Raw genomic sequence first — 22,594 nt, 5'->3', positions numbered from 1 at the left:
CCCACCCGGCTGGCCTGTGATGTCAGAGCCGGGGAGGGGCGGGGGGCGGGGAGCGGTGGGAGAGGGGGAGGGGAGGCAGCAGGGGGCTGGGGTTCTGGAAGACTCCTGGGACGGGGGCAGAAGTGCGGGAGGGCTGGAGTAGCGACGCCGCCTCCTCCCCTAAACAGCGAACCCCAATTCTCAGATTTAGTTCCTCCCAAAGGGACACACTCCTCCCCTTACGACCCTTCGGTGACCACAGTGGCTGGGACCCTGGGAGGCAAAGAGTAAGTTAGGGTTTAAGGGTTTGGAAGTCCTTTGGCCTCTGGATCCTCGTAGGTGCTTGACTCAGTATTTGTAAAAACCTTTTCCCCTTATGGGTCAAGGGAGCCGTAGTAAATGACTGCTCAGACTTATCCACCTTGGAAGGGGGGGGGGGGGAGGGAGGAGTAGGGGCAAGAAGCAAAATGGGGGCCTTTTTCGCCTGCCCTGGAGCCACAGATCTTCTCTCTCCTGGATGATGCCATCTGGCCCCTTGTGTTCCTCTCACCTTTCCCAAATATACCACCCTCCCGCCTTCCCCCCACCATGATGTAATTTTATTTCTGGGGAGAAAAAGAGCAGCGGTGAGCTCAGCATGCAAATTATAGACAACTTGCAGAGCCACGCTCAGCTCTGTCTCCTAGCTCTGCCCCTCTGCCCAGGCCCAGCATGGCAGCTCTCACTTCCCTTCTACCCCAGGGACTTTCCTCCCCCAGATTCTCAGCCAGACTGAAAGAGGGAAGGAAGAAAATGATCTGTTTTCATCTCCAGCCTAAGAGGTCTCTCCTCAACTCTGGCAGAGCCTGGCCCGGGGACGAGGTCTGAGCCCCATCAGTGTCTGTGCCACCTCCAGGAACGCCCCTGCTTCACTTCAGTTCCAGCCTGGCAGAGACCCCTCAGGAAGCCTCAGGTGGGCCCCTCCTTTCTTGAGTCTACACTGCCCCTAGAAGAGGCTCAGGCTGCTGCTGCTTTGGATTTCACAGCCCTTCTCTTTGCTTTCGCCATCCTCTTCCCCCAGTGTGCCATGTCACTGCCCCTTTGATAGTAACACACCCTCATAATTTGCCTTTGCATATATCTCATTTGTTCTGAGTTGTAGGGCCAAAACCCATTTTGTTGACCCATCTTTGAGACTCAGAGAAGCTGAATGACTTATCTACAGTCAGTGAAAGGTCCAGGTCTTTCAGGTACAGGGGATTTGGGCTTCATGCTGACTCTGCTCCTTTCTTAGGCAGGTTATGCCTCTGAGCCTTATTAAGGGCAAGACGGGGACACTGATGCCTATCTCACAGTGTTCGTCTGAGTTTTAGAAATTGTAAGTCTCCAGTGACTGGCACAGATGGGTGGTTAAAACATGGGAGCTATTATTTAGTCTGGGGCCTTCCACTGACCTACGCTAGACAGTAAGTTCCATAATATTTTTGTATTGGCCCAGTGCCCATACTATGTATTAAACATTTATTAAATGGGTGCAAGTTGGATGAATATGTGGTTTCTACTCTATACTCCTGCCACCAATTCCAGGAAGACTTCCTGGATTTGTCTGTGGAGGGTGAAAACTTCTCTCACCTCAGGTCTCATTCTTCCATACTCAGAGATCCTCTAAGTTGTCCAGCAACACGTTTACACCCAATCCATGAAAGCTGTAACATCTGTTAGTTATGGGCTTGTTCAGTTGTTTGGTTCCTCCCCCCCTACTCCTGACTCCTTTACACTTACCCCAGCCTGGGCCTGTGCTGGAGAGAATGTGGGTCCTTCCTGCCAAGATCGCCAGCAGGCTCAGGTCTGGGGGATGCCCTTTGAACAAAACTCAGCGTCTCCTCTGCATTCCCATGACCACCACTCTGATCCGTGTTCTCCCACCTCCACCAGATTATTATAACTGTCTGATAAGAGTTGGACTCCCTGCCTCTGGTATCTCCATCAGCTTCCTTCCCTCTATCCATCCTGCTCATCACTGCCAGATTAAACGTTGCCCTTCCTCCCCAGCTCACAGGACTAAATCCAAACACCTCTGCGACCTAGCCCCGGATGCCCACCCAACCTCGTGGCCACCACTTGAACCTCTCTTCTTGTCTCTTTGGTCTCCTCTGTGCCCTAACATGGCACATGCATTCTGGCAGTGCTTTTGATGTTTTCACCACTTGAAATGTCTCCTCCCCAATTCCTTTGCCCTAATCAAATCCCACTATTCATTTAAGGCCTAGAAAATGCTCACTTCCTTTATGAAGCCATCAAAGCCCACTCTCATCTCTCTCTCCTGAGGCCATTCTATTCATTTGTTCCTTCTTTTAACAAACATTTATTAGGGACTACTTTTGGTGTGCCAAGCCCTGTGGACACAGAGAAAAAGCCTGGGGTCCTGCCTTCAAGGGGCTCACAGTCTGGTGGGGAAGACAGACATGTAAATGAAGAGCTAGTACTAGAATAGAGGTGGACAGAGAGAGTGCAGTGGGAGCCCAGAGGAGGGAGCTGCAGGAGGGGCCACCTCTGGGAAGGCCGCACCGAGGAAGTGTTTTTTGGGCTCAGTCTTGCCGTTCAAATAAGAGCTGCAAGGGAGGGTGCTATCAAGCAGCACATAATCACTTAATTATATATTGCTTTGTATTTTTCTTCAGTTCTTTAGTGTGCTTGTCTTGACTTCCCAGTGAGGCTAATCAGCTTGAGAGCAGGGACAGGCCCAGCACTCTCTGTTCTCCCAAAGCCTGACAGTGGTGCTGGACAAACACCATGTGTTCAGAAAAGCCTTTTTGACTTGCAGCAGATAAATAATCCAAGCTTCTCTGGGATAACTGCCTGGAGGGAGGAGCCCCACCCCCCTGCTATCACAGTCCCCTAACGAGGTACCCACCCCTTAAATCCCCCATCCTCTGGCTGCCTCCCTCCTGCCATAGGGGTGAGACCTCATCAGCAGACACTTGCTCCTGTTGCCCCAGATCCTTTATTGAGGTCTCTCATTTGACCCAAGTACATTAACAAGAGATTGCTAAGATATAGCCCCAAACACAGTACCCTCCCGTCCCCCTGGCCAGGGATAGGACAGTCAGAAGGGTAGAGGACTTGAGAGAGTGGGGGAAGAGTGTGCTCAGGTGGAGGGAGCAGAAGAGAGATGGGGGCCCATAGATACGGCAAGAGGGAAGTCACAAGAAAGCATGTAGGGAGTGATGGAAGAAACAAATAATCGATACAGGGGCATGGTGGGACAGGAAACAGAAGTCAGATGAGATAGCTGGGCTGGTGTGTAGGGAAAAGTAGCTCCTTGAATCTCAGCACCCAGCATATAGACCCCAATGGGCCCCATGTCAGAGAATGACCTAGTGTCCCTGGAGGAGCTCAGGGAAGGACAGGGAAGGAGGAGGGAGCAGGAGGAGAGCAGGTGGGGCTAGGAGATGGCTGCCACGGCAACTAGTCATCGTCATCATCGTCATCATCATCCTCTGTGTTGATCTCGCCCTCCAGTACATCCTCCAGCCAGTCCTCCAGCTCCTCAGCAGAAGGCAGGTCCTCTTCATCATCCATGTCCATCCATATGCTGTCCGCCTAGGACATGGCACAGACGAGGGATCAGAACTAAGCCCGATTCAGGTCTTTAGACCTGTCCTCCCACTCACTGGACTCTGTACATCCTCTGTCCCTTCTCTTCATCTGTCAGCGGGGCAGGAAAACTGTCCAGGTGGGGGTCTAGGTTGGAATAGTGACAGTGGGAGTAGAAAGAATTGCTGGATCAGCAAATAGACCTTCTCCCTTCAGTCTTTCTTACAAGCTCTTGCCATGCTGAGCTTCCTAAAACAGACCTCTCTATCATGCCCTTAATGCAAAACCACTGGTGGCTCTTCATGGCCTGGAGAATAAAGTCAGCAACTCTTTAGCATTCAAGACTTTCCAATACCTGCTTTTCTAGCACCATCCTCAGAGATTTCTAGACTCTCAAGCCATCAGAAACGACTTGCCTTTTCCCAAATCTGATATTCATTTTCCTACTTTTTGACCTTTTGCACTAACTTTTCCATCAGTTTGGAAATGACTCATATAATTTTCACTTGTAGAGCTCTTACACACGGTACAATCTCCAGTGTGTTTTAATGTTTTTAATTGTTTAGATTTAATTAATTTTTTATATTTTAAAATTGAGGTATAGTTGATTTACAACACTCTCCACTTTAAACTCTACTCCTTTTAAACCCTCTCTGATTCTCAAGCAGAAGTCACTTTGATTTCTGTGCCTTCCTGGTGTTTTATTTGTATCTCTATTATAGAGTTTATCAGATTTGGCCTGGTAGTTAACGGAATACCTACCTCCTCAGTTAGACTGAGAATTATATGAAAGCAGGCTGTGACTTATTCAATTCAACTCAACAAATATTTTTGAAGCATCTATCTGTGTGTGAATGAGAAGATTTCTGCCCTCAAAAAGCTCAAAGTCTACTGGAAGAGACAGACATGATACATAAATAGCCATATAAAAGTCATGTTCTCAATGCCAAATGGGCTCTGGGAGTGCCAAGGAGGGAACAATTCCAAATGGGAGATCTGGAAAGACTTCATGGAGAAGAGAGGATTTGAACTGGGCTTTGAAGGACGAGCAGCCAGTTCCAACAGGTAGAGGCAGGGGTGTGTTCAGGGCAGGAATCTCTCCCTCTTTCCAGCCATTAGACGGGGCATGTCTAATTCCTCTGGGGAGGGCTCAATTCCTAGTTAGCAGAGCAGAGGAGGACTAGCTATGTTGGGAAGGAGAGTTGGGGGTCAAACGGGGATGAGGGAAGGAAACTCACATCAGTAACATTGACGACTCCTATTTGTGGGGCTGACAGGTCGATGTTAAACGTCTTCTCCCAGTATGGAACCAGCTGTGGAGAGACCACAAATAGCAACTTAATGGAGGCTAGGAACACCTGAGTCCAGCAGGGTGCGTGTGAGTGTGCGGGTCAGCCAGGGGTAGAGGAAGGACACTGAACCCACGGTAGATTGGTGGATAGGTCCAGCTATAGTGCCTGAAGGGAATGGGTAGAACTAAGCAGTTAAAGAGTAGATATCCCCAAAGGAAAGTTATCAAGAGGGTCAGCTGGGGACATTGGTCCCTCCTTTCCGAGGAAAACTTGATAGGAAACCTTATTCTGATCCTGGATCTGCTACTGATTGGCCTTGTGACTTTGGGCAATCACTTCTCCCTGGACCTCAGTTTCTATATCTCTAAACTAAGGTAGTTATACTCTGTAATTGCCAGTGGTCCTCACATTTCTGTTTGTTCATCTAGTTCCTCTTTCAACGAAGAGTGTTAGGTGTTGGGGATTCAGCTGGGAACAGAGCCGTGCCCTGAGACATGGAATCTCTGTGCTTTGATTCTGTGATTGTGGACACCCACATGCAGGGTTAATGTGCCCTTCTGCTCCCCCAAACTCTGGATTTCTCTAGAAGGAGCCAGCCCTGGGCACATGAGCTATCTGCTCAGCCTCTGCTCTGGGAATCCTGTTGTTCCCACACTTCCCATCATCCTGTGTCCCCTTTCTCAGGATGCGCTCAGTGCCCCTGGGCATGCGACAGGCTCCTTCACTAGGAGATGGGGATAGGAGCTCTGAAACAGGCTCCCCACTGGGATGTGCCCTGCCTCGGATAGCAGTGCCTGAGTGATATCTCTTACCAGGGGGAAGTCATCAGGGTCAATCCAGATGATGCTCAGGTCAGGGTTTTCAGTGTTATCTTGGGCCACAGACTTGAGAATCTCTAAGAACTCATAGCCATCTTGGAGGGAACACAGGTGATAAATGCACGGTGGGGCACAGAGGAAACAGGAGTCCAGCTCTCTTTTCCCGCCTCCCACAACTCCGCATGTCTAGCCCCAGGCTGCTTGTAAACTGTGCTCTAAAAAAACCCATCTTATGTGTTAAAAGCCTATGCTCTGGGGACTTCCCTAGTGGCGCAGTGGTTAAGACTCCACGCTCCCAATGCAGGGGGCCCGGGTTCGATCCCTGGTCGGGGAACTAGATCCCACATGCATGCCACAACTAAGAGTTCGCATACCACAGCTAAGGAGCCCATGTGCTGCAACTAAGGAGCCCGCCTGCCACAACTAGGACCCAGCACAACCAAATAAATAAATAAATAAATAAAAAGGCCTATGCTCTGATAAATACCCCATCTCCCTCTCTCACCAGTGCCCCCGCCCCTGCCCCAAATCCAATCCAGTATTCCTCCCTCACCAGGATCAGCTTCCTCTGCAAAGGCCACAATATGGATTCCATCCAGATCGTCCTCCTGTGGGGGGCAGGGAGGGGAGACCTTAGCTATACTCACTGAAGTTAGAGAGCCCAGAACAGGCCCTAGATCTTCCTTGGACCTAACTTTTGTGGAAATCCAGCTTCTGGAGTGGGTGTATTCTTGTGGTGGTGACCCTTTTCCAAGTACACTGCCCCCTTCACTCCAGGGTCCGCACACCTCCGCTGGCAAACCCTTCAGCCCCAGAGCTTAGAGCTCCTCCCTTGTCATCGTCATCAAGTTATGTGTGTCCCCCAACTCCTGACACGTTCTTCAGAACAGAAACCCTCCACCTTTGCTGGTGCACTGTCTTTCCTATAAGCAAGACATGAGGAGCAGCAGGGTTGGGTGTTTCTGGGACTTGAGTTTTCCCATGCTCCTGCAAGGGCCTGGGCCCCATCCAGGGCACTCACCCAGGTCTCATACATACTCTCAGGCTTCAGTTTCCTCAGGGTTGATCTAGAAGAGAAAGAAAGTCACTACTCAGTGGGCAAGAAGGACACCCGTGGCTTCAGAGGGTCCCCATAGCAGAGGCTGCCACAGGGTCATGCCTAGGGCATAGACAGCTTGCAGCCCTGAACAAAGCCATCTGGCAAAGTCTAAGCTCTGGGCACCAGGCCCAGATAATTGCATGGTTAAAGCAGGTAGGAGAGAGGAGCGTGGGCAAGGGGACTGGAAGAGAGACTTTCGGGAGAAAGAACTGGACATCTGGGTGTTCATTCATTCATTCTTTCATTCACTCATTCATTCAGTAACACTGAGCATTGGAGATGATCTAAGCGCTGTGCTAGGTGCTGTGTAGACAGAGTTGGACAAGGCAGACATACTCCTGTCCTGATGAAGCAGACCATAATCTAGCGGGAGAGAGTGAGAGAAGTAGTGTTTACACTGATGAATGGGTATTTCCAGTTGTGGAGTACTGTGAAGGAAGAGAATTATGTGTGAGCATAGGGCAGGGTTTCTCAACCTCAGCACTACTGACATTTGGGGCCAGGTAATTCCTCATTGTGGGAGGGCTGTCCTGTGCACTGTAGGATATTTAGCAGCACCCCTGGCCTCTACCCACTAAATACCAGTAGCTCTCTCTCCAACCAAAAATGTCTCCAGCCATTGCCAAATATCCGCCGGAAGACAAAATCCTCCCCCTACGTCGCCACTCCCTCCACCCCTGTTGAGAACCACTGGTGTAGGTAATGTATGAGAAAGAAGACAGGCCGGATCTGGATTAGAATCCAGTTCTGACACTACTCGTGGGCTCTTTTTAACTGAGGCTGTTAAAAGGATTAAATATAATAAGAGAGATAGCACCTCGGAGTTCCTGGCAGACCACAGGCACTCAACACTGGTCTCAGTCCACATCACAATGAACCGTACACATTGATGGAACACATTCTATGTGCTCCAGGCTCTGGGCTAAGTGCTGGGGTGCAAAATATTGTGCAAAATGGTCAGTATATCAATAAGAACTGATACCAGAAGTGTGTTCATCTCTAGGAGAGACCAGCCTCCTGGTTGGCTGAGATTCCCCTAGCCCATCTCGCAGACATGTGTTCTAGCCTGGGGAGGCGCCTACCCTGCCCAGAGGGTTGCCCCTGCCCCCCACCTCCTGTGCCCCTCCACGAAGCTGACAATCTCCTCTTCACTATTGGGCTTGTCCGGGATGGTCACAGGCTCGTCCATGAAGGCCTCGTAGAAATCGATCTCGTTCAGCTTCAGGGTCAGCTTCTTTGCCACCTTTTGGGGGAGGGGATGGGGGAGTGGGGCAGGGGACACGGGGTCATGGTGGGAAGAAGTATTATGGGGGAGCAGATGTCAGACAGGGAGTGAGACAACCTGGGCCCTCGTCACTGCCTCTGTGACACTGGACACGTGTCTTAACTTCTCTGGACTTTGGTTGAAGATGAGAGAGGGGTGGGTTAGATAATTTAAAATCTGTGGGGTGGGGGAGGCCCGAGGTGGGGTGGGGTTGGGGACTACTGGTGTGTAGGGAGGGAGGAGGTCCCCCATCGATTCTGGGAGAGGGGGCTGGAGGGCAGCTGAGGGGAGTGAGGGAGACCCAATGCAGCAGCAGGGAGGAGAACCTTGCTGTCGAAGGTGGCGAAGAAGGGGATGTAGGGATGAAACTCCTCCGCTGCGTCCTCGTAGGCTTTGTAATCTGAGGGGGGAATGCAGCGTCAGTCTCTGGGGGAACCAGGGTCTTCCAGGGAACCATCCCCCCTCTGTCTCTCCCCAATTCTTCTTTGGCAGGTGGGGTTCATTCTGAGACTCACCCCCTCTAGTCCTCTGAGAGTGGTTACATACAGTGGTGGGCTGGGGGGAAGGGGAATGCCTTGGTGCCTGTCTGTGAAACCCGCAGAGTGCAGGGAGATCAGAGCAGTCGATGGACCCACCATGGCAAGAGGAGTGAGGAGGTAGGGATGCTGAGCCAGTGGGTGAAGTGGGGAGGTAGGAGGACAGGTGAAGTGGGGGACCAGCGGAGGGGACAGTGGAGTCTGAGGGTTACCCACGCTCTGAGTCTTTGCTCTTGAAGTAGCCGATGAGTTTGTTCTCATCTTCGATATTCTCAAACGCCTGCAGCTCTCGTTCACCCTCAATAAATTCCACAGGGTCCTCTAGGACCTGGAAGAGCAAGGACATTGAAGGAAGAGAGTGAGTTTCTGAACTCAGTGGTAGAGGCAAGGAGAGGGATCAGGGAAAAGAGGGCTGGGAAATGGGGAGGAAGGGGCTCTCTGTTGCCTGTGTGTGTGTGTGTGTGTGTGTGTGTGAGGCTGCAGTTGGTCGGAAGGGCGTGAGGTCTTAAAGCAAGGCCACTAGGTCCAGCGGAGTCCTCACATCAAGCAGAAACTCCACCAGGGTGTCAGCAGAGAACTCGCCATCATACTCAATGACTTCATCTTCCTTGAATACGTAAATGCTGTCCTCTTCAGTTAGTCCTAGGGAGTGAGCCAGAGGTGTGCCATGATTGCAACCTTCCCACAGGTCCAAGGGTCCAAATCCAGGGTTGCAGCCCATTTCATAATCCCACTAGACCCCACATCCTTCACCTCCCCTGGCCCTGGCCCTGCTCACCTCCACTGCCTCTCAGCCCCTACATCCCCGGTGTCTGTGCCCCTGGATTTAGCCTAGGTGGCTAGTCTGGCCCCAGGGGCTCTCCAGGGGGAAGCTGGGGTCAGGTGGGGATGCTAGGGGAGGACGCAGGGAGATATAGGTCCTAGCAAGATGTCTCCCCCCTTTCTCTGCCTGCCATAACCAGAGACAGATCTTCCTGTTACCTCCTCTGAGGACTCTAGTTGCTGATTCCCAGTCCAGCCCTTTAACCTTCAGCTATTACTGACCAGATGACTTCATTACTGGCCACCCCTCCCCCATCCACATCCGGAGTCCAGTCTCAGGCCTGTGCTGCCCCCTGGTGGCTGGTGCTGTAACACCCAGCCCCCGGCGCTGGAGGGGGAGGGGTTGGAAGAGGAGTTTGCAGAGGTCTCTCCAGCCCCACTTGTGTTCCCTGATTCCCCCTTTCCTCCAGAACCTAGCCCCGTTTTTTAGGTAGGTATAAAGAAGGCCACCTTCACCTCTTTCTGGGATTTGAGCATGGGTCTCTATAAGGAATAAAGGAGAGGCTGGAACCCCCAGCCATAACCCTCCAAATTTCAGTATTTTCTCACCTGTCACCTTCCCCTCCCTGCTCCTCCCACCCCTTCCTTACCTAGTTTCTTGGCTACAACCGTGTCCTTCTCAGAGTCCACCATCCCGAAGCCAACACCCTTGTCTTCTAGGACTTGGGCTGCTAACTGAAGGGAGAGTTAGGGTTAAAATCAGCCTCTGGAATTCTTAGTAACCACTATTCCCGATCTCATGCTTTCGAGCTGGGTCATTTGGGATGCAGGGAATATGAGTTAACCTTGACACTGTGCTAGGATGCAGGATATCTCCACTTTCCCTGCCACGCCCCCCTCCACCCTTTTGGTCTGTGGTCCAATTTTAATTCCTGAACACCTATTGCTCATTTACAATGTGCTTATTATGTTGAACTTTAAGGCACTGTGCATGTACTTCCAGGTTCCTTAGGGATGCTGAGGGGTCTAGCTTCAGGATGACTGAGGCTCTTTCCTCCTTTGGAGCTGAGCCCTGTACTCCATACTGATCAAAGACCACGCTCAGTGTGGGGGTGATGTTACACGTCCCTGGGGTTCTTCTGAGTGAGTCCCAATGGGGAGAATTTTGAAGGGCAAGAGGGTGGGGGGCGTGGGGCTCTGTTCATGTTGCTGAGGAGCAGGGAGAGCTGGAGAGCTGAGAGTAGAGGTCACCGTGGCCACCACTGGTCACCCTCAGAGGCAGAGAGACTGACAAAGAGATTAGAGATGAAATAGGCCCGGTCTTCCTCAATGGGGTGGGACTTTCCCTTTCACTCTCTACTTCAAGCTGTCCTTAGGCTATGGAGAGTCACACCCTAGGTCCCTGTCCTCATGGGTCTCCCAGCGGGGCTCTCAACCCTGATGCACTCTGCCTTGGGCATGGTTTGCAGCTTTACCCCATCTAACACAGGCTCGGGGCGCTCGGATTCTCAGGAGGTTGGGACAGGTGGATGGCCAGAGATGCTGAGCACTCAGGATAAAAATACTCAGCTCATTAATCAGGCGGCGGGTTCCAGCACCCGGCAGGGGCACACAGAAATGAGAGCCTACAGTCCTGGTGTCTTGCCCTGAAATACTCCAAGCTCTGGGCAAGCTGGGGCCTCTCTGTCCTGCCATACTAGAGGAGGGGCTGCAGCAGCTTGGACAAGGAAACTCCAACACATCCCGGCTCCTGGAGGGCTGTGTGACCACATTTTCCAGTCATCTCCAAACATGGGCTTTTTTCTTGTAACAATAGGCTCTCTCTCTCCTTTGCGCCCGAGGTCAGCTTGGGGGTGAGGAGAATCTTCCCACAAAGACAAATTGGGGAAGGCATGGTGAAGCCTCCTCCAAACACAGGAATTTTCCAATCGGGGTGCCCAGCTTGATCTGAGAGGCCAGTGGGAGGCACGGTGGGCTCTATTAAACCTTTAGCCATTAAATCGATGACTTGCAAGTAAAATGTCAATAACATTTAAATTTATACTCAGTTTGGACCTCTTTGGGGTGCAGCCCCTAAAGTGTATGGAGAGAGGGTACGTTTTGGTTAGGAAAGTAGATTTGGGGGTGTACTGCAGTTCTTCACCTTCCCCTGAAGAACCTCTCTTTTCCTTTTTTGTCACCCTTCCAAGGTCACCCCAGTCCTAGCCAAACCTAGTACTACCACCCTCCTCTAGCATGGAGGAGAGATTCCCCCTGCAGCACCCCCTCCCTCCTAAAATTGCCTGACTACGGTGGTACTTTGGGGGTTCCTGAATCTCTGTTTCTCTTCTGGCTAAGGTCATATGCCACTTGGGTCCTGTTGGTCCTGTTGGTCGAGACAGGGTCCTGCTGCCCTGCCCCTCACGCCCAGATCCCATTCTTAAAGATCTACATGGAGTTGCAGGATAGGGGGGTACAGAGAGGGACTGGGCTGTTCTGCAGGCCTGCAGACCCCGCCACTCACCTCCAGGATCAGCTCCTCCATCTCAAACTGTCTTTGTGAGGCCTTGTCCTCCTCGGGGTGTTCGTGGTAGAGCAGTGCCAGCACCTCGTACTTCTTGAACACATTCTTGTAGTTCTTTGCGTTGACATTGACCACACGGTCCACACCATCATACTCGGGGAAGTCCAGCCCGTCCTCCCCCTGCACCCCTGACTTGGGTGTCCCTAGCACCAGCAGTAACAGCAGTGCCAGCCGCAGGCCGGGCACAGCTCTGGCCCCCATCCTGTCTGCAGCACTCATGGAGGTAGTGGGATCTGGGTCGGCTCTCCTGGTCCAGAAGAGGTTAGCTGGGGTAGGGAGGGGCCCCTGGGTCCCAAATCCTGAGTTAGGGGCTCACAGTGGGGGTGGGGTGGGGAACGGCCCAGAGCAGTGGACAGAGGACACTGCTAGGTCCTGGAGAAACTGCCGACAGAGCCAAGAGAAAAAGGGTCAGGAGGAGGAATAGGAGCAGGGGGCGGGGAGGCAACCGGAGCTGCCCTTGAGGTTGACACCCCTTGGCCCCCACTTGGTCCTGTCTAAATATGTCTCCAGGATTGGCAGGAGAGATGGATAACCTTCTGAGGCCAGGATGGCCCCGTGAGGGCCGGGATCCTCCTACCTCCAACACCTCTCACCCAGGCTCCCAGAGCCTCCCCCCTCCCCTTCCCCCCCAATGTCCAGGGCTCCTCGGCCCCTGTCCCCACACCGGCCTAGGAGCTCATCGCCATATTAAGAAAGGAAAAAGCTGGAGCTAAAAATAAGACCAGATGAGTCGGAGGTAAATGAAGCTGGGTCTGGGGGAGGGGAGGTTTGGGGGTAATTAGGGAGAGTTGAGGGAGGGCAAGGGTACTCAGAGAGAGGGAAATGGGGCTGCAGAGGAGGAGGTATTCTGGGTCAGAGGTTAAATTTGTAGTCCATTTGTAAAAAGGGGGGCAAATGTGGTATTGCCTCTAAGTCCTAAAACCTGGGACTCTCCTCTAGGTCAAGGCTGTTTCTTTGATCCTGTGGAGGAAGTCGGGGGGGAGTACAAATGCAATCCAGGCTGCAGGAAAGAGACCCCCTGCACTTCCCTTTAAAGAACCAAGACCAAGGATGAGGTCATTCTCTGAATAAAAGATGGAGCCGAGTCCAGGACTGGCGCCCTGGCTCAGCTCCAGCCAGTTTCCTTTGCTTCACTCAACACTCCTAACTGGAGTATGCAGAGGAAGGACGGGGCGTGGGGCGTGAAGTGCTGGCCCACATCCATCCTTGGAGATGCGCATCTGGGGCTTCTCTGCCCACAGACCGGAGAGGAGAAGGACAAAGTCGTTCGGCTGCTGCCTCCTGCTTGTACTCTCTACTCTGATCCTATGGGACTGGTTTTCTGGGGCACAGTGGGAAGGAGGATTCCCCTGGCTGAATGATTCCAAGGAGAGCGCATTGTGACTATTCATTCCTACGTCTTTGACGAGACAAAAAGGATCAGGTATCAACGGTAGGGGAAAAAATTAACACTGGGAAACATGAAGAGATGGGGCCCTGTGCCCTGAACCAAGGATGCTGCTTAATTCTGTGCACTGAGAGCCAAAGCAGAGCTGGTGCGGAGGGGCTCTAACTTCCTGGATCCCAGCTTGGGGCTGAGGGCGGAGTGGATGGGCTCAGCTCTGGGTACCTTCAAGGACCCTCTTCACGGCCTTCCAGGGCTCATGCACAGGTAAGCTGAGGCACGAGGGAGACCAGAGAGAGGCTAGATCAGAGTCAGAAGCCCCCATGCCCACCCTGAGGTGTCTCCGATGTTGGAGGCACAGCGGGTGTTTTGCACCATGAAGTTATGTTAGAGGAATGACCTTTCCGCACTCCCACAGGGCGGACCTTAAACGGCTAAGCAAGGAAGGCCAGGGAAAATCTCAAGAACGTGGCAGGAGTGGGTCCAAGAGAGACAGCTGTCATTGGCACAGGAGAGGCCAGAGGTAGCTAGGCAGGGCATGCTGGAGCTGGAGAGACCTCAGAACCCATCTCAAGAGAGCGACCAACATGCCCACAGCCCCATGACCAGAGCAAAGACAGCAGGATAGACAGGTGGACCCACCCAGACATATATGACCTAGATGACGTCCAGCCCCAGCTACTCCTTCTGCTGCACTCTGGAGGAGGGGGGAACACTGGGACAGAGACATTGGGACCTTAGACTCGTTCCATCCTGAATCTGACCTTTTGTACCCCCAGGGTGTGAGATGGGACGAAATGGTGACCCAGGCCTGCTCCATTCCCTCTCCTCTTCTGCAGCTACCGGGCTGTTTCATCCCATCCTGCTCCCTCTCCTTGGCCCTGGCTCTCCAGAGCCACCCGGATCCTTTCCAGCAGCTGCACCCCTCCCCTCCTCCCTGTCCTCCTCTCCCATACTTTGCTCTATACTTCTATTCAAATCCTTCCCTCTAGGCCCCTGCCTTCAGTCTCAGCCACCGATATCAAATGACCCTAAGTTGGGGCCTCTGTATTTTTAACCCACCAGACACCCAAAGCTCCTGCTACTGAAACTTGAGGAGCTGGCCCCACCATTCTCCCCCTCCCCACCTCACTCACACACACCCTGGCCCCTCCGTCTTCCAGGGTTGGTTTAGCCCTGTCAGCATCGGGGAAGGACCCCAGACTGATATAGCCCTGTCCCTAGGAGACCTTGTGTTGGAGGAGGGAGGGGAGCAGGTGGGAGAGAGACGTCTAGGAGGGCCCGATGTAGGGGGACAGTGGCTGGTGTACCTTACGACAGCCTTCCCTTTGCTAGTTCATGGCCTGTCATCCTCCAGACTCGCCCACGGCCCTTCCTCTATCACTAACCTATATTTTTTTTCTTTTGCATTTGTATATTTTTGGCCCAGCCTTCATCGTAAGACTAGCCTGAAAAGTGGTTGAGGGCACAAGTTCTGCAGTCAGACAGAACTTGGTTTCCTCATCTATAAAACCGGGCGGGGTGGTAAGAATGTATTTGTTGTATGGATTAATGGATGGTGTGAGTAAGGCCTTTGTCTACCGCCAGACAGAATGTGCAGTCACTTAACACATGTGCTTTGTTTTTGGTGACAGTCTACGATTTCCACCAGCTTTTCTCAGCATTTCTCTCTCTCTGTATGCTGTTCGGCACAGCCAGCCCTCTCCTCTAAAAGAAGCCTGAGAGTGAACCGATCTACAGGGTAAAGTGGACCAGCTCACAGAGCAAAAGCCAGCGAGTGGGTGAAGAGGAAGGAAGAGCTGCCGCCAAGGGTGGGCAGGAGAGAAAGGCTCCCGGGGACTCCTCACCTGCGGGAGACGCAGCAAGTGCTGGGCCCAGGCTCGGAGGCCAGGCTTTGGGGATCATCCATCACCTGTGTGGAGCTGGGGCATGAGGGGGCGGGTGCTTTGCCTAGAGTAAAGGCTACAGGGATCCATTCAACGTTGTTCCAGCCTCTGTTTCAAGGTTACGCCAGAGAAAACAGCTGAGGGCTGGGATGGGGTCGAGATGCCCTAATGACTGGGGCTACGGGAACACCAATCCCTTCCTCAGAGGCGGGGCAGCGGCCCGACTTTCACCACTCACCACGTGGCCCCTTCCAAGTCATTTAACCTCTCTGGACCTCAGGTTCTTCATGATGAAATAAGGTCTAGCACAAAAAGTCTATGAGTCTGCAAGTTGATCTGAGGAACTGAGTGGGTGCTGTGGCCCCTCTGTAAGGTGTGGCTCCCCTGCTCCTCTCTCACCTCCTCTGTTTCTCTGATCCCAGGACTTGTCCTGTCCTTGCTCTCTGTCGGGTTGGAGAGTGACTTTGAGGGGGTAGCCCTCAAGGGGCAAGGATGCTTGATTCTGATCCCTTCCCAGCCTCGACTCTGGTCCCTGAAAGACTTCCCCTGCCTGGCTCCCATGAAGATCTAGGGAGAGAGCGTCACAGTAATCCCCATTCTCCGAAAATCAGATGCGACACATCCAGGAGCTAAGGGCTGTTGCAAACATTTACTCTCTTGACTGGCTACTGAGCCCCCTGCTGGGCTCCAGTCAGATGCAGGCAGGGCTCCCCTTAACCCACCACATCTCCTATCCATGGTGCCCTCAACCCAGCCCTAGGATCATCTGTCTCTCTCATCCAAGGTTCTTCCTCCTGGCATCTCCCTGCCCCAACTAATGTGCACTCTCAGATGTTTTCCCAAACTCATTACCCCAACCCTCCCCCACCTGGCGCTCAGGACACCCTGATGTCATGTGAAGATCTTCCTCTGTTGAGTTTAGTAGTAGGTCTCCTTCTCCAGCCAGCCTGTGGAAGAGAAGAGACCAGAGTGAACTGGGGAAGGCATCAAGGGGAGAAAAACAGAAGGGTGAGCCCGGACAAGGTGGGAGGCTTGAGGGTGGAAGGCAGGGCCCTGAGGATTGGAAGGAGCAGTGTGCTGGGGTCAAGGACCAGAGGGCAGGGTCCAGGCACAGCACAGGCTGGGCAGTGAGCTGGGGAGAAGGCAGTGGGCCTGGAGGAGCCAGGGGGAATAGGGGAGCTGGTCAGGAGGCTGGCGAACTCTCAGGCCGGGGTGCAGGGGACCCTCACCGCCAGGATGACGACGGATGATGAGTTTTCTGATTTCATCATAGACAAAGATGAGGACGCTGTAAGGAGTGGCACAGAGCCACCAGGTTATCCTGAAGAGAGCAAAAGCTGGTCGGCGGGAGGGGAGATAGAGGGGCCAGTGAAAGGCAGGTGCAGAGAACAGCGCCCGGGAATCGAGTGTTTCGTTTGTTGTGTGGGAGGTTGATCCCTACCTTTGAGGAGGTCAGAGCCTGGGGAGTGAGGGCGGAGGGGCCCAAGACAGGAGCATAAAAAGCCAGTGAGAACAGAAAGGGATACATGCCATATTAGAGGGACATGCGGTGTTCACAGAGATTGTCTACCAGCTTTTGTGGAGTCGCTGAGGGAGACTTCCTTTGCTTTCTGGGTTCTCTAGACCTTGCACCCACAAACTCCAAGCAGGATGGGTCTGAGACTAGATGTGGGGTATATCTTGCCAGGGAATATATACACTCTTCCATATTGCAAAGATGGGGAAATCTTTTTCTTCCTGAATCTCCTCTATAGACCAGGAAGATGGACTCTGGGGAGGGGTTGAATCAGGACCACATTTGTCCCTTGGATGATAGAGAGATGGCTTAGAGCAGCATTGTCCGATAGAAATATACTGTGAGCCACATGTGATAGTTAATATTTTCTAGTAGCCACATGAAAATAAGTAAAAAGAAACAAGTGCAATTAATTTTAATATTTTATTTAGCCCAAAATATCCAAAATATTATTGTTTCAACATGTAATCAATATAAACATAATTAATGAGTTATTTTACATTCTTCTTTTTATCCCGAGTCCTCGAAATCCAGTGAGCATTTTACACTGACAGCGTATCTCAAGTCAGACACTAAATTTTCAGTGGTTAAAGGAAAATGTAGTCTAACCAAAACAATAAAGTTGTATTTAATTGAAAAATATTTGACACTGGTTTAGTTTTTAACATTCAGTTAACTAAAATTATAAATTCAGTTTCTCAGTGTCACTAGCCATATTTCAAGAGCTCAATAGTTGTATAAGGATGGTGGCTACCATATTGGACAGGGCAGGCCTAGGCCATGGTTCATTACACACACCCCTCAACCAATATAAACAGTTATAGACATACAGTCATGCATTCATTCAACAACAGTTATCATGTCTACTCTGTGTATGTGCTAGGTCCTGGGGCAATAAAAATGATGACATGATGGTCTTTGATCTCGAGAAGCTCAAGCAATCAGGGAAAAGAGGTTAGATAAACACACAAAATAAATAATCACAGTATTAGGTGATGAGTTTTATGGTCAAGGTATGTACAAGAGTGCTTGGGAGCACAGTTAATGCTCAACCACGTTTGCTATCATTTACATGTTGACATTAATAGCAGCAACAACTGAGCTACTATTAACAAAGTGCCCACCAGGACCCAAATGCCATGCTTCATGTATTATATGCATTTCTACCTGTAATTATCAGAACAATCTGCCAGGTGTGTGTTATCGAGACTTTGCAGGTGAAGCTGAGCCTCAGAGAGGTTACCAGCTTGTCCAAGGTCATAGAATAATATACAGTACAGCCAAAATTCCAACCTGGAATTGTCGGTATCTAAGGGCAGTACCGATGTCTTTTATTAAACATTAATTGAGAAGCTACAGAATACAAAGCATTGTGTAAAACACCGCAAGGGACAGAAAGGTGAGCAAAGTGTGTAAGCACATAGAAAATCAGTTGGAAGACCACACACTAAATTATTAATAGAGGTTACCAATGCAGGGTGGGGGAGGGGTGGGAATGAAATGGGAGTTTTGCTTTTTTCTTTATAAAAATGTTAAATGGAAAAGTTTCACAAGCATATACTAATGTAAAAAACAAAGAAACAAAAACTTGGGACTTGAACCAAACAAGGTAGCAGACAATAAGAATTTCAGTATGCCCACCCACCTATATGCACATTAAAACGGATTTGCAGAAGTACAGCAGATTTAGCCATGCATAGATTAGGCTGTTTTATGATTACACCAGCTCCAAGCAATGTGTAGCCTGGGACAGCTATACCACACATTATCAAAGAAAAGGTACCACTCTGTTAAGCACTGGCAAATCTGCTAAGTTTGCATGTCTAGTGGGTTGCGATCACTTGGTACAGTCCCTAATTCCTCCCTGGATAAGATGCGCTTGTGGGAGCACAGGCTGTTCTCTCTACATCACTGAGTGGGGCCTGCTCCCCTCTTGACTTCCCCGCTCAAACACGCCTCCTCCCATGTGCTCTCCCTGTGCCCAGAGATGCCCCGCCTTGCAACCCTCCCCTTACTCACTTGAGTGGGTACATTCGCAGGGCCATGTCCATGCCTGGAGTGTAGGACAGAAAAGCAGCCAGGAACGTCTCCTCCAGGATCCCAAATATTAGGATCTTGTTTCTGAGAGGAAATGTTTAAGGGTGTGTTGGGGGTCAGGAGGGAGAGTTAGGGGTGCAGTTTGGGAGAGTGTTGGGGCCAGTGGGCGGTGCTCACGTCATGCCCTGCTGGAAGACAGAGTTTCTGCGGGTCTTGCAGATGATGAGGTCAGCCCACTGCACAACCACGATGCTGACAAAGAAGGCCGTTTGTCATGTGAACTCCAACACCTTGCGCTGCTCGTAGGTCTGGGGGAGGGTGGGCAGAGGGGAGCCGTCAGTGTCAGGAGGGATTCAAATATGCCTCAAAGCCTTCTTCCTTCTCCTGCCTCCCCGGACCCCAAGGCTGAGATAGGTCCCCTATTTAGATTCCTGCAGCCCTTCACATGTATCTCTGTCTTAGCACTTTCCATGTTGTAATTGTGAGTTGTTTATATGTTTGCCTTCCCTGACTGAGAGCCCCTCAAGGGCAAGCACCTTGTCTTATTTATCTCTGTGTCTCCTCTCCCCATGCTTTGTTCAGTGAGTGGCAGGTACTATGGCTCAATAAATATTTACTAAGAAGAAGGGTGGTGTAGGAGAAGAAGGTGGACTTCAGGCGGAAAACAGGGTCAGAAGAAATAGGTAAGGAAGATGGGGCCAGAGGGGAATCTGCATGCAGAGGGGAAAGGGATACCCGAAGAGTGGTACCAGATGGGAGGCATTCACTCATCCATGTGTTCATTCTTTCATTCACATTTTACACAGGAGGAACTTAGAGTCCGGTGGGGAAGATAAATATGCTATGTCAGCACAGTAGGTAGGTTACAAGAGGGAGATCACAGAGGGCTATGGAAACACAGGAGAGGAGCGTCTAAATTAGACTGGAGAAAAAGCCCATTAAAAAAGAAATAAAACAGCATGTTTATAAATAACTTGTAGATCAAATAAAGAATTTGAAAATATGTAGGACTAAACAATAATGAGATAGTACAGACAGAACCTCATGGGATGTGGTCAATGTTGTACTTGGAGGGAAATATAGAGCCCTAAACAATTAGAAAACAAAGGCTGGAAATCGATGAGCCAAGCATTGAATTTAGAATGAGACCTGTCAGCACATTTCTGTGCATCAGATCATACCACCACTATCCCCTGCAGCCAGCTACCAAAACTGAGCCACTCCCAACATCACTTGAAAATTTTATCTCCTGACTCACCGTCACTCTAACTACTTTGTCCTCGGTTTTGGAGATTTAAATATACATGTTGATGATCCTTCCCGTACCATGGTCTCACAGTCTTGATCTTCTCCTCCAACTGTATCCTCTACTCCCCACCCAGCTGCTTACTTCCATGGTTAAACTCCAGACATTGTCTTTTCCAATAGCCACAATTTTTCTGTGATTTTAATTTCAAGCACCTCTTTTCTCTCTGATCACTGTCTTTATCTTTCCATCTCACCCACACTAGTATCCCAATTCCAACACTTCTTGGACTTGGATTTAAAATCCATGGAACCAATATGTTATATATTTGGCTATTATCTTTCTCCCCTCCCACTCTGTGCCCCTAACTAGAATATAAGCTCCATGAGAGCAGTAACTTGGCCATTTTTGTTCACTACTATATTCCAGGGACAAAACAGTACCTGGTGCATAGAAGATGCTCAACAAATACTTGCTGAATGAATGAATGAAAGAATGGTGATCAATGGAATTACTGCTAGAGGTATTTAGAAGATAAGGAGCTATCTAGCAGTATGTAGGGTACTCCCTGGGTGGGCAGCTCCATATTCGATTATCTGAAGATTACAGCAGTGGAAGAGGCAGAGACCTTGCCTTTATGGCATTTATTCCGCAGGGCAATTGTTCTCAACCCGTTTTGCAATATCTCAAGACGTTGCTGATGTAATTTGACGTTAATTCAAGTTAATTATCTTTAATTTATTGTAAATAAACATGTGTCAAGCTTCATCTTGGTAGCAGGGAGATGGTATCAAGATATAAAACTAACAAGGGGCTTGATCTGAGGACTGAGGAGATGTTGACAAGGTACATAGCAATGAGGACTCTGGGCATCTTTGGACCCTGGAGCAGTGTTGGTAGCTGGGAACATTGACATCTGTTGGCCTCATGAGGCTCAGACAGTGGAAGCCTACTGTGTATGAGGGCCAATGTTCCAACAGCCCCGATTTTAACATACTTTTGAGAGGCCTGCAGTTAGCTTGGTTTGGAGACCTCATGGTGAAGTGGGAAAGTGCTGGGCAGGAATCAGTCCAGATCTCTAGTCCAACTGTTATAGAGATTCATTGCGGGACTTTAAGCAAGGCACTAAATCTTTCCAGTAGACCATAATATCCTCTGTAGACTGTGTGAACTCTATGGTCCTATGATTCTAGCAAAACTTGGCGTCACATCTCCCACTGTCTTAGAAATTGGGATGGGAGTGTTCACAGATGCAAACAAGCATATTCACTAAAATTCTTAAACAAATATTGTTGGTTGGAGGGCTTCGGTTTGGACCTTATTCGTTTTGGGTGTTAGGAATGACTAATACAGAGACGCATCCTCTAAGTTTAAAAAGTTTAGAAGAACAAGGAAGAGATATACAAAGAAAATACATTTTCAGATTTAAAATCATACTCTTTGACTACCCTTGGAAAAAGAGCATAACAGGAGAAAGTGGACCCAGCACTCATTTCTGGGACAATGATGATTAGAACCTGGAAAACCAGAAATCAGCCCCAAAAAGTTGATTGACAAAGTAGACTTCCAGGTCCAAGGAAGCCAAAAAGACCCAGGAAGATAAGGACAGACAACAGACAGTAGGAATTAACAGAAATGAAGTCATCGTAAACAAAGAGAAGAATATTTGCTGATGTGATTGGAGATTGAGGACAAATGTTAGAAAGCTCCTGTAGGACTGGAGATGATGATCATCTCTGTCTGCCTGGTGCCTCCATTCTCCTACTCTGCAAAAACTTGCTAAACTCACTCTTCCTCATTACTTCTTCACTCTTACTGGTCACAATCTACTACCCTACCTTTTACTCACCCACTGTTGTCCATAGCTGTCCTCCAGGTCATTGAGGTATCGATTTTCCCAGCTGATGCGGATGCCCAGCAGATCAGTAGGTTTAAAACCATTCTCAGCCAAGATCACAAAGTAGGTGAAGGATCCTGCCAGAGCCTGGATCATCCCTGTGAGTGATAGAGTCACAGGTCAGGGGAACCTGATTCAGAGAAGGATCTCAAAAGGCAGATCATGGAAGGGGTGGTGCCTGGGGCTTGCTTCTAGCAGGGTTGATGTGTGTCTGAGCTGTATTGCTGAAGATTCATGCCATTAATGATCTGATCCCACCATCTCTATAGGACTTGCCTCCAAACTCTGACATTTCTTTCTAAGCTGTAATCTAGAGTCATCTTTAAATCATATAAGCTTAAAACTGGAAAGGACCTTAGATGGGATTTATTCCCTCTCCCTACTGAGTGAGTGCTGGGCTCCTCCCTGTCCATTCTCTCTGACACCAGGACACTCATCAAGTCCTCTCCTCCCCTCGCATCTCTCCCATCTGCCACTTGCCTCTCCCTTGGTCAAAACCTCCACCCCCTCATGCCTGGACCACGGCTATGGCTGACGTTAATGTTTACCTACTGACCACAGATCTGTGCACTGTGTAGGTACCGGTGGACATTGATTCTTACAACAATTCTGCACTATCATTTACATTTCGTAAGTGGGAAAACTGAAGCACGAAAAAGACTCAGTCATTGTCCAGGATCATACAGGTCTTGAAATTGGGATTCAAACATAGGTATGGCTCCTAAATCTGTGCTTTTTT

The 22,594-nt window shown here is 50.2% G+C and overlaps 2 protein-coding genes across 2 annotated transcripts in view; both read right to left on the bottom strand.

The window, feature by feature from the left end:
- Positions 1-3,032: 3,032 nt before the first annotated feature.
- On the bottom strand, positions 3,033-12,108 carry CASQ1 (calsequestrin 1). Its single transcript, XM_068538307.1, has 11 exons — positions 11,830-12,108; positions 9,977-10,061; positions 9,106-9,206; positions 8,781-8,892; positions 8,355-8,428; positions 7,877-8,007; positions 6,687-6,732; positions 6,219-6,273; positions 5,660-5,760; positions 4,794-4,868; positions 3,033-3,561 (listed from the first exon to the last, which is right to left on the bottom strand). The coding sequence occupies exons 1-11, from the start codon at positions 12,106-12,108 to the stop codon at positions 3,427-3,429; spliced, it is 1,194 nt and encodes a 397-aa protein (XP_068394408.1). The 3' UTR covers positions 3,033-3,426.
- A 3,969-nt stretch (positions 12,109-16,077) lies between these two features.
- LOC137760690 (sodium/potassium-transporting ATPase subunit alpha-4-like) overlaps positions 16,078-22,594 on the bottom strand; it is a 32,873-nt gene continuing 26,356 nt past the window's right edge. The window contains 5 exon segments of the mRNA XM_068537609.1: positions 16,078-16,106; positions 16,389-16,480; positions 18,695-18,796; positions 18,890-19,020; positions 21,808-21,953. Of these exon segments, the coding sequence (XP_068393710.1) occupies positions 16,078-16,106; positions 16,389-16,480; positions 18,695-18,796; positions 18,890-19,020; positions 21,808-21,953 (500 nt within the window).

This window comes from Eschrichtius robustus, chromosome 3 (assembly GCF_028021215.1).
Source record: "Eschrichtius robustus isolate mEscRob2 chromosome 3, mEscRob2.pri, whole genome shotgun sequence".
Lineage (NCBI taxonomy): Eukaryota > Metazoa > Chordata > Mammalia > Artiodactyla > Eschrichtiidae > Eschrichtius > Eschrichtius robustus.
This window is presented reverse-complemented; position numbering and strand designations above follow the sequence as displayed.

Coding starts and splice junctions, on each gene's coding strand:
- CASQ1 (XM_068538307.1), bottom strand. CDS start 12,108: ATGAGTGCTGCAGACAGGATGGGGGCCAGAGCTGTGCCCGGCCTGCGG. Junction 8,893..9,105: donor TGGTGGAGTTTCTGCTTGAT/GTGAGGACTCCG, acceptor TTGCTCTTCCAG/GTCCTAGAGGACCCTGTGGA. Junction 8,008..8,354: donor TCGCCACCTTCGACAGCAAG/GTTCTCCTCCCT, acceptor CTCCCCCAAAAG/GTGGCAAAGAAGCTGACCCT.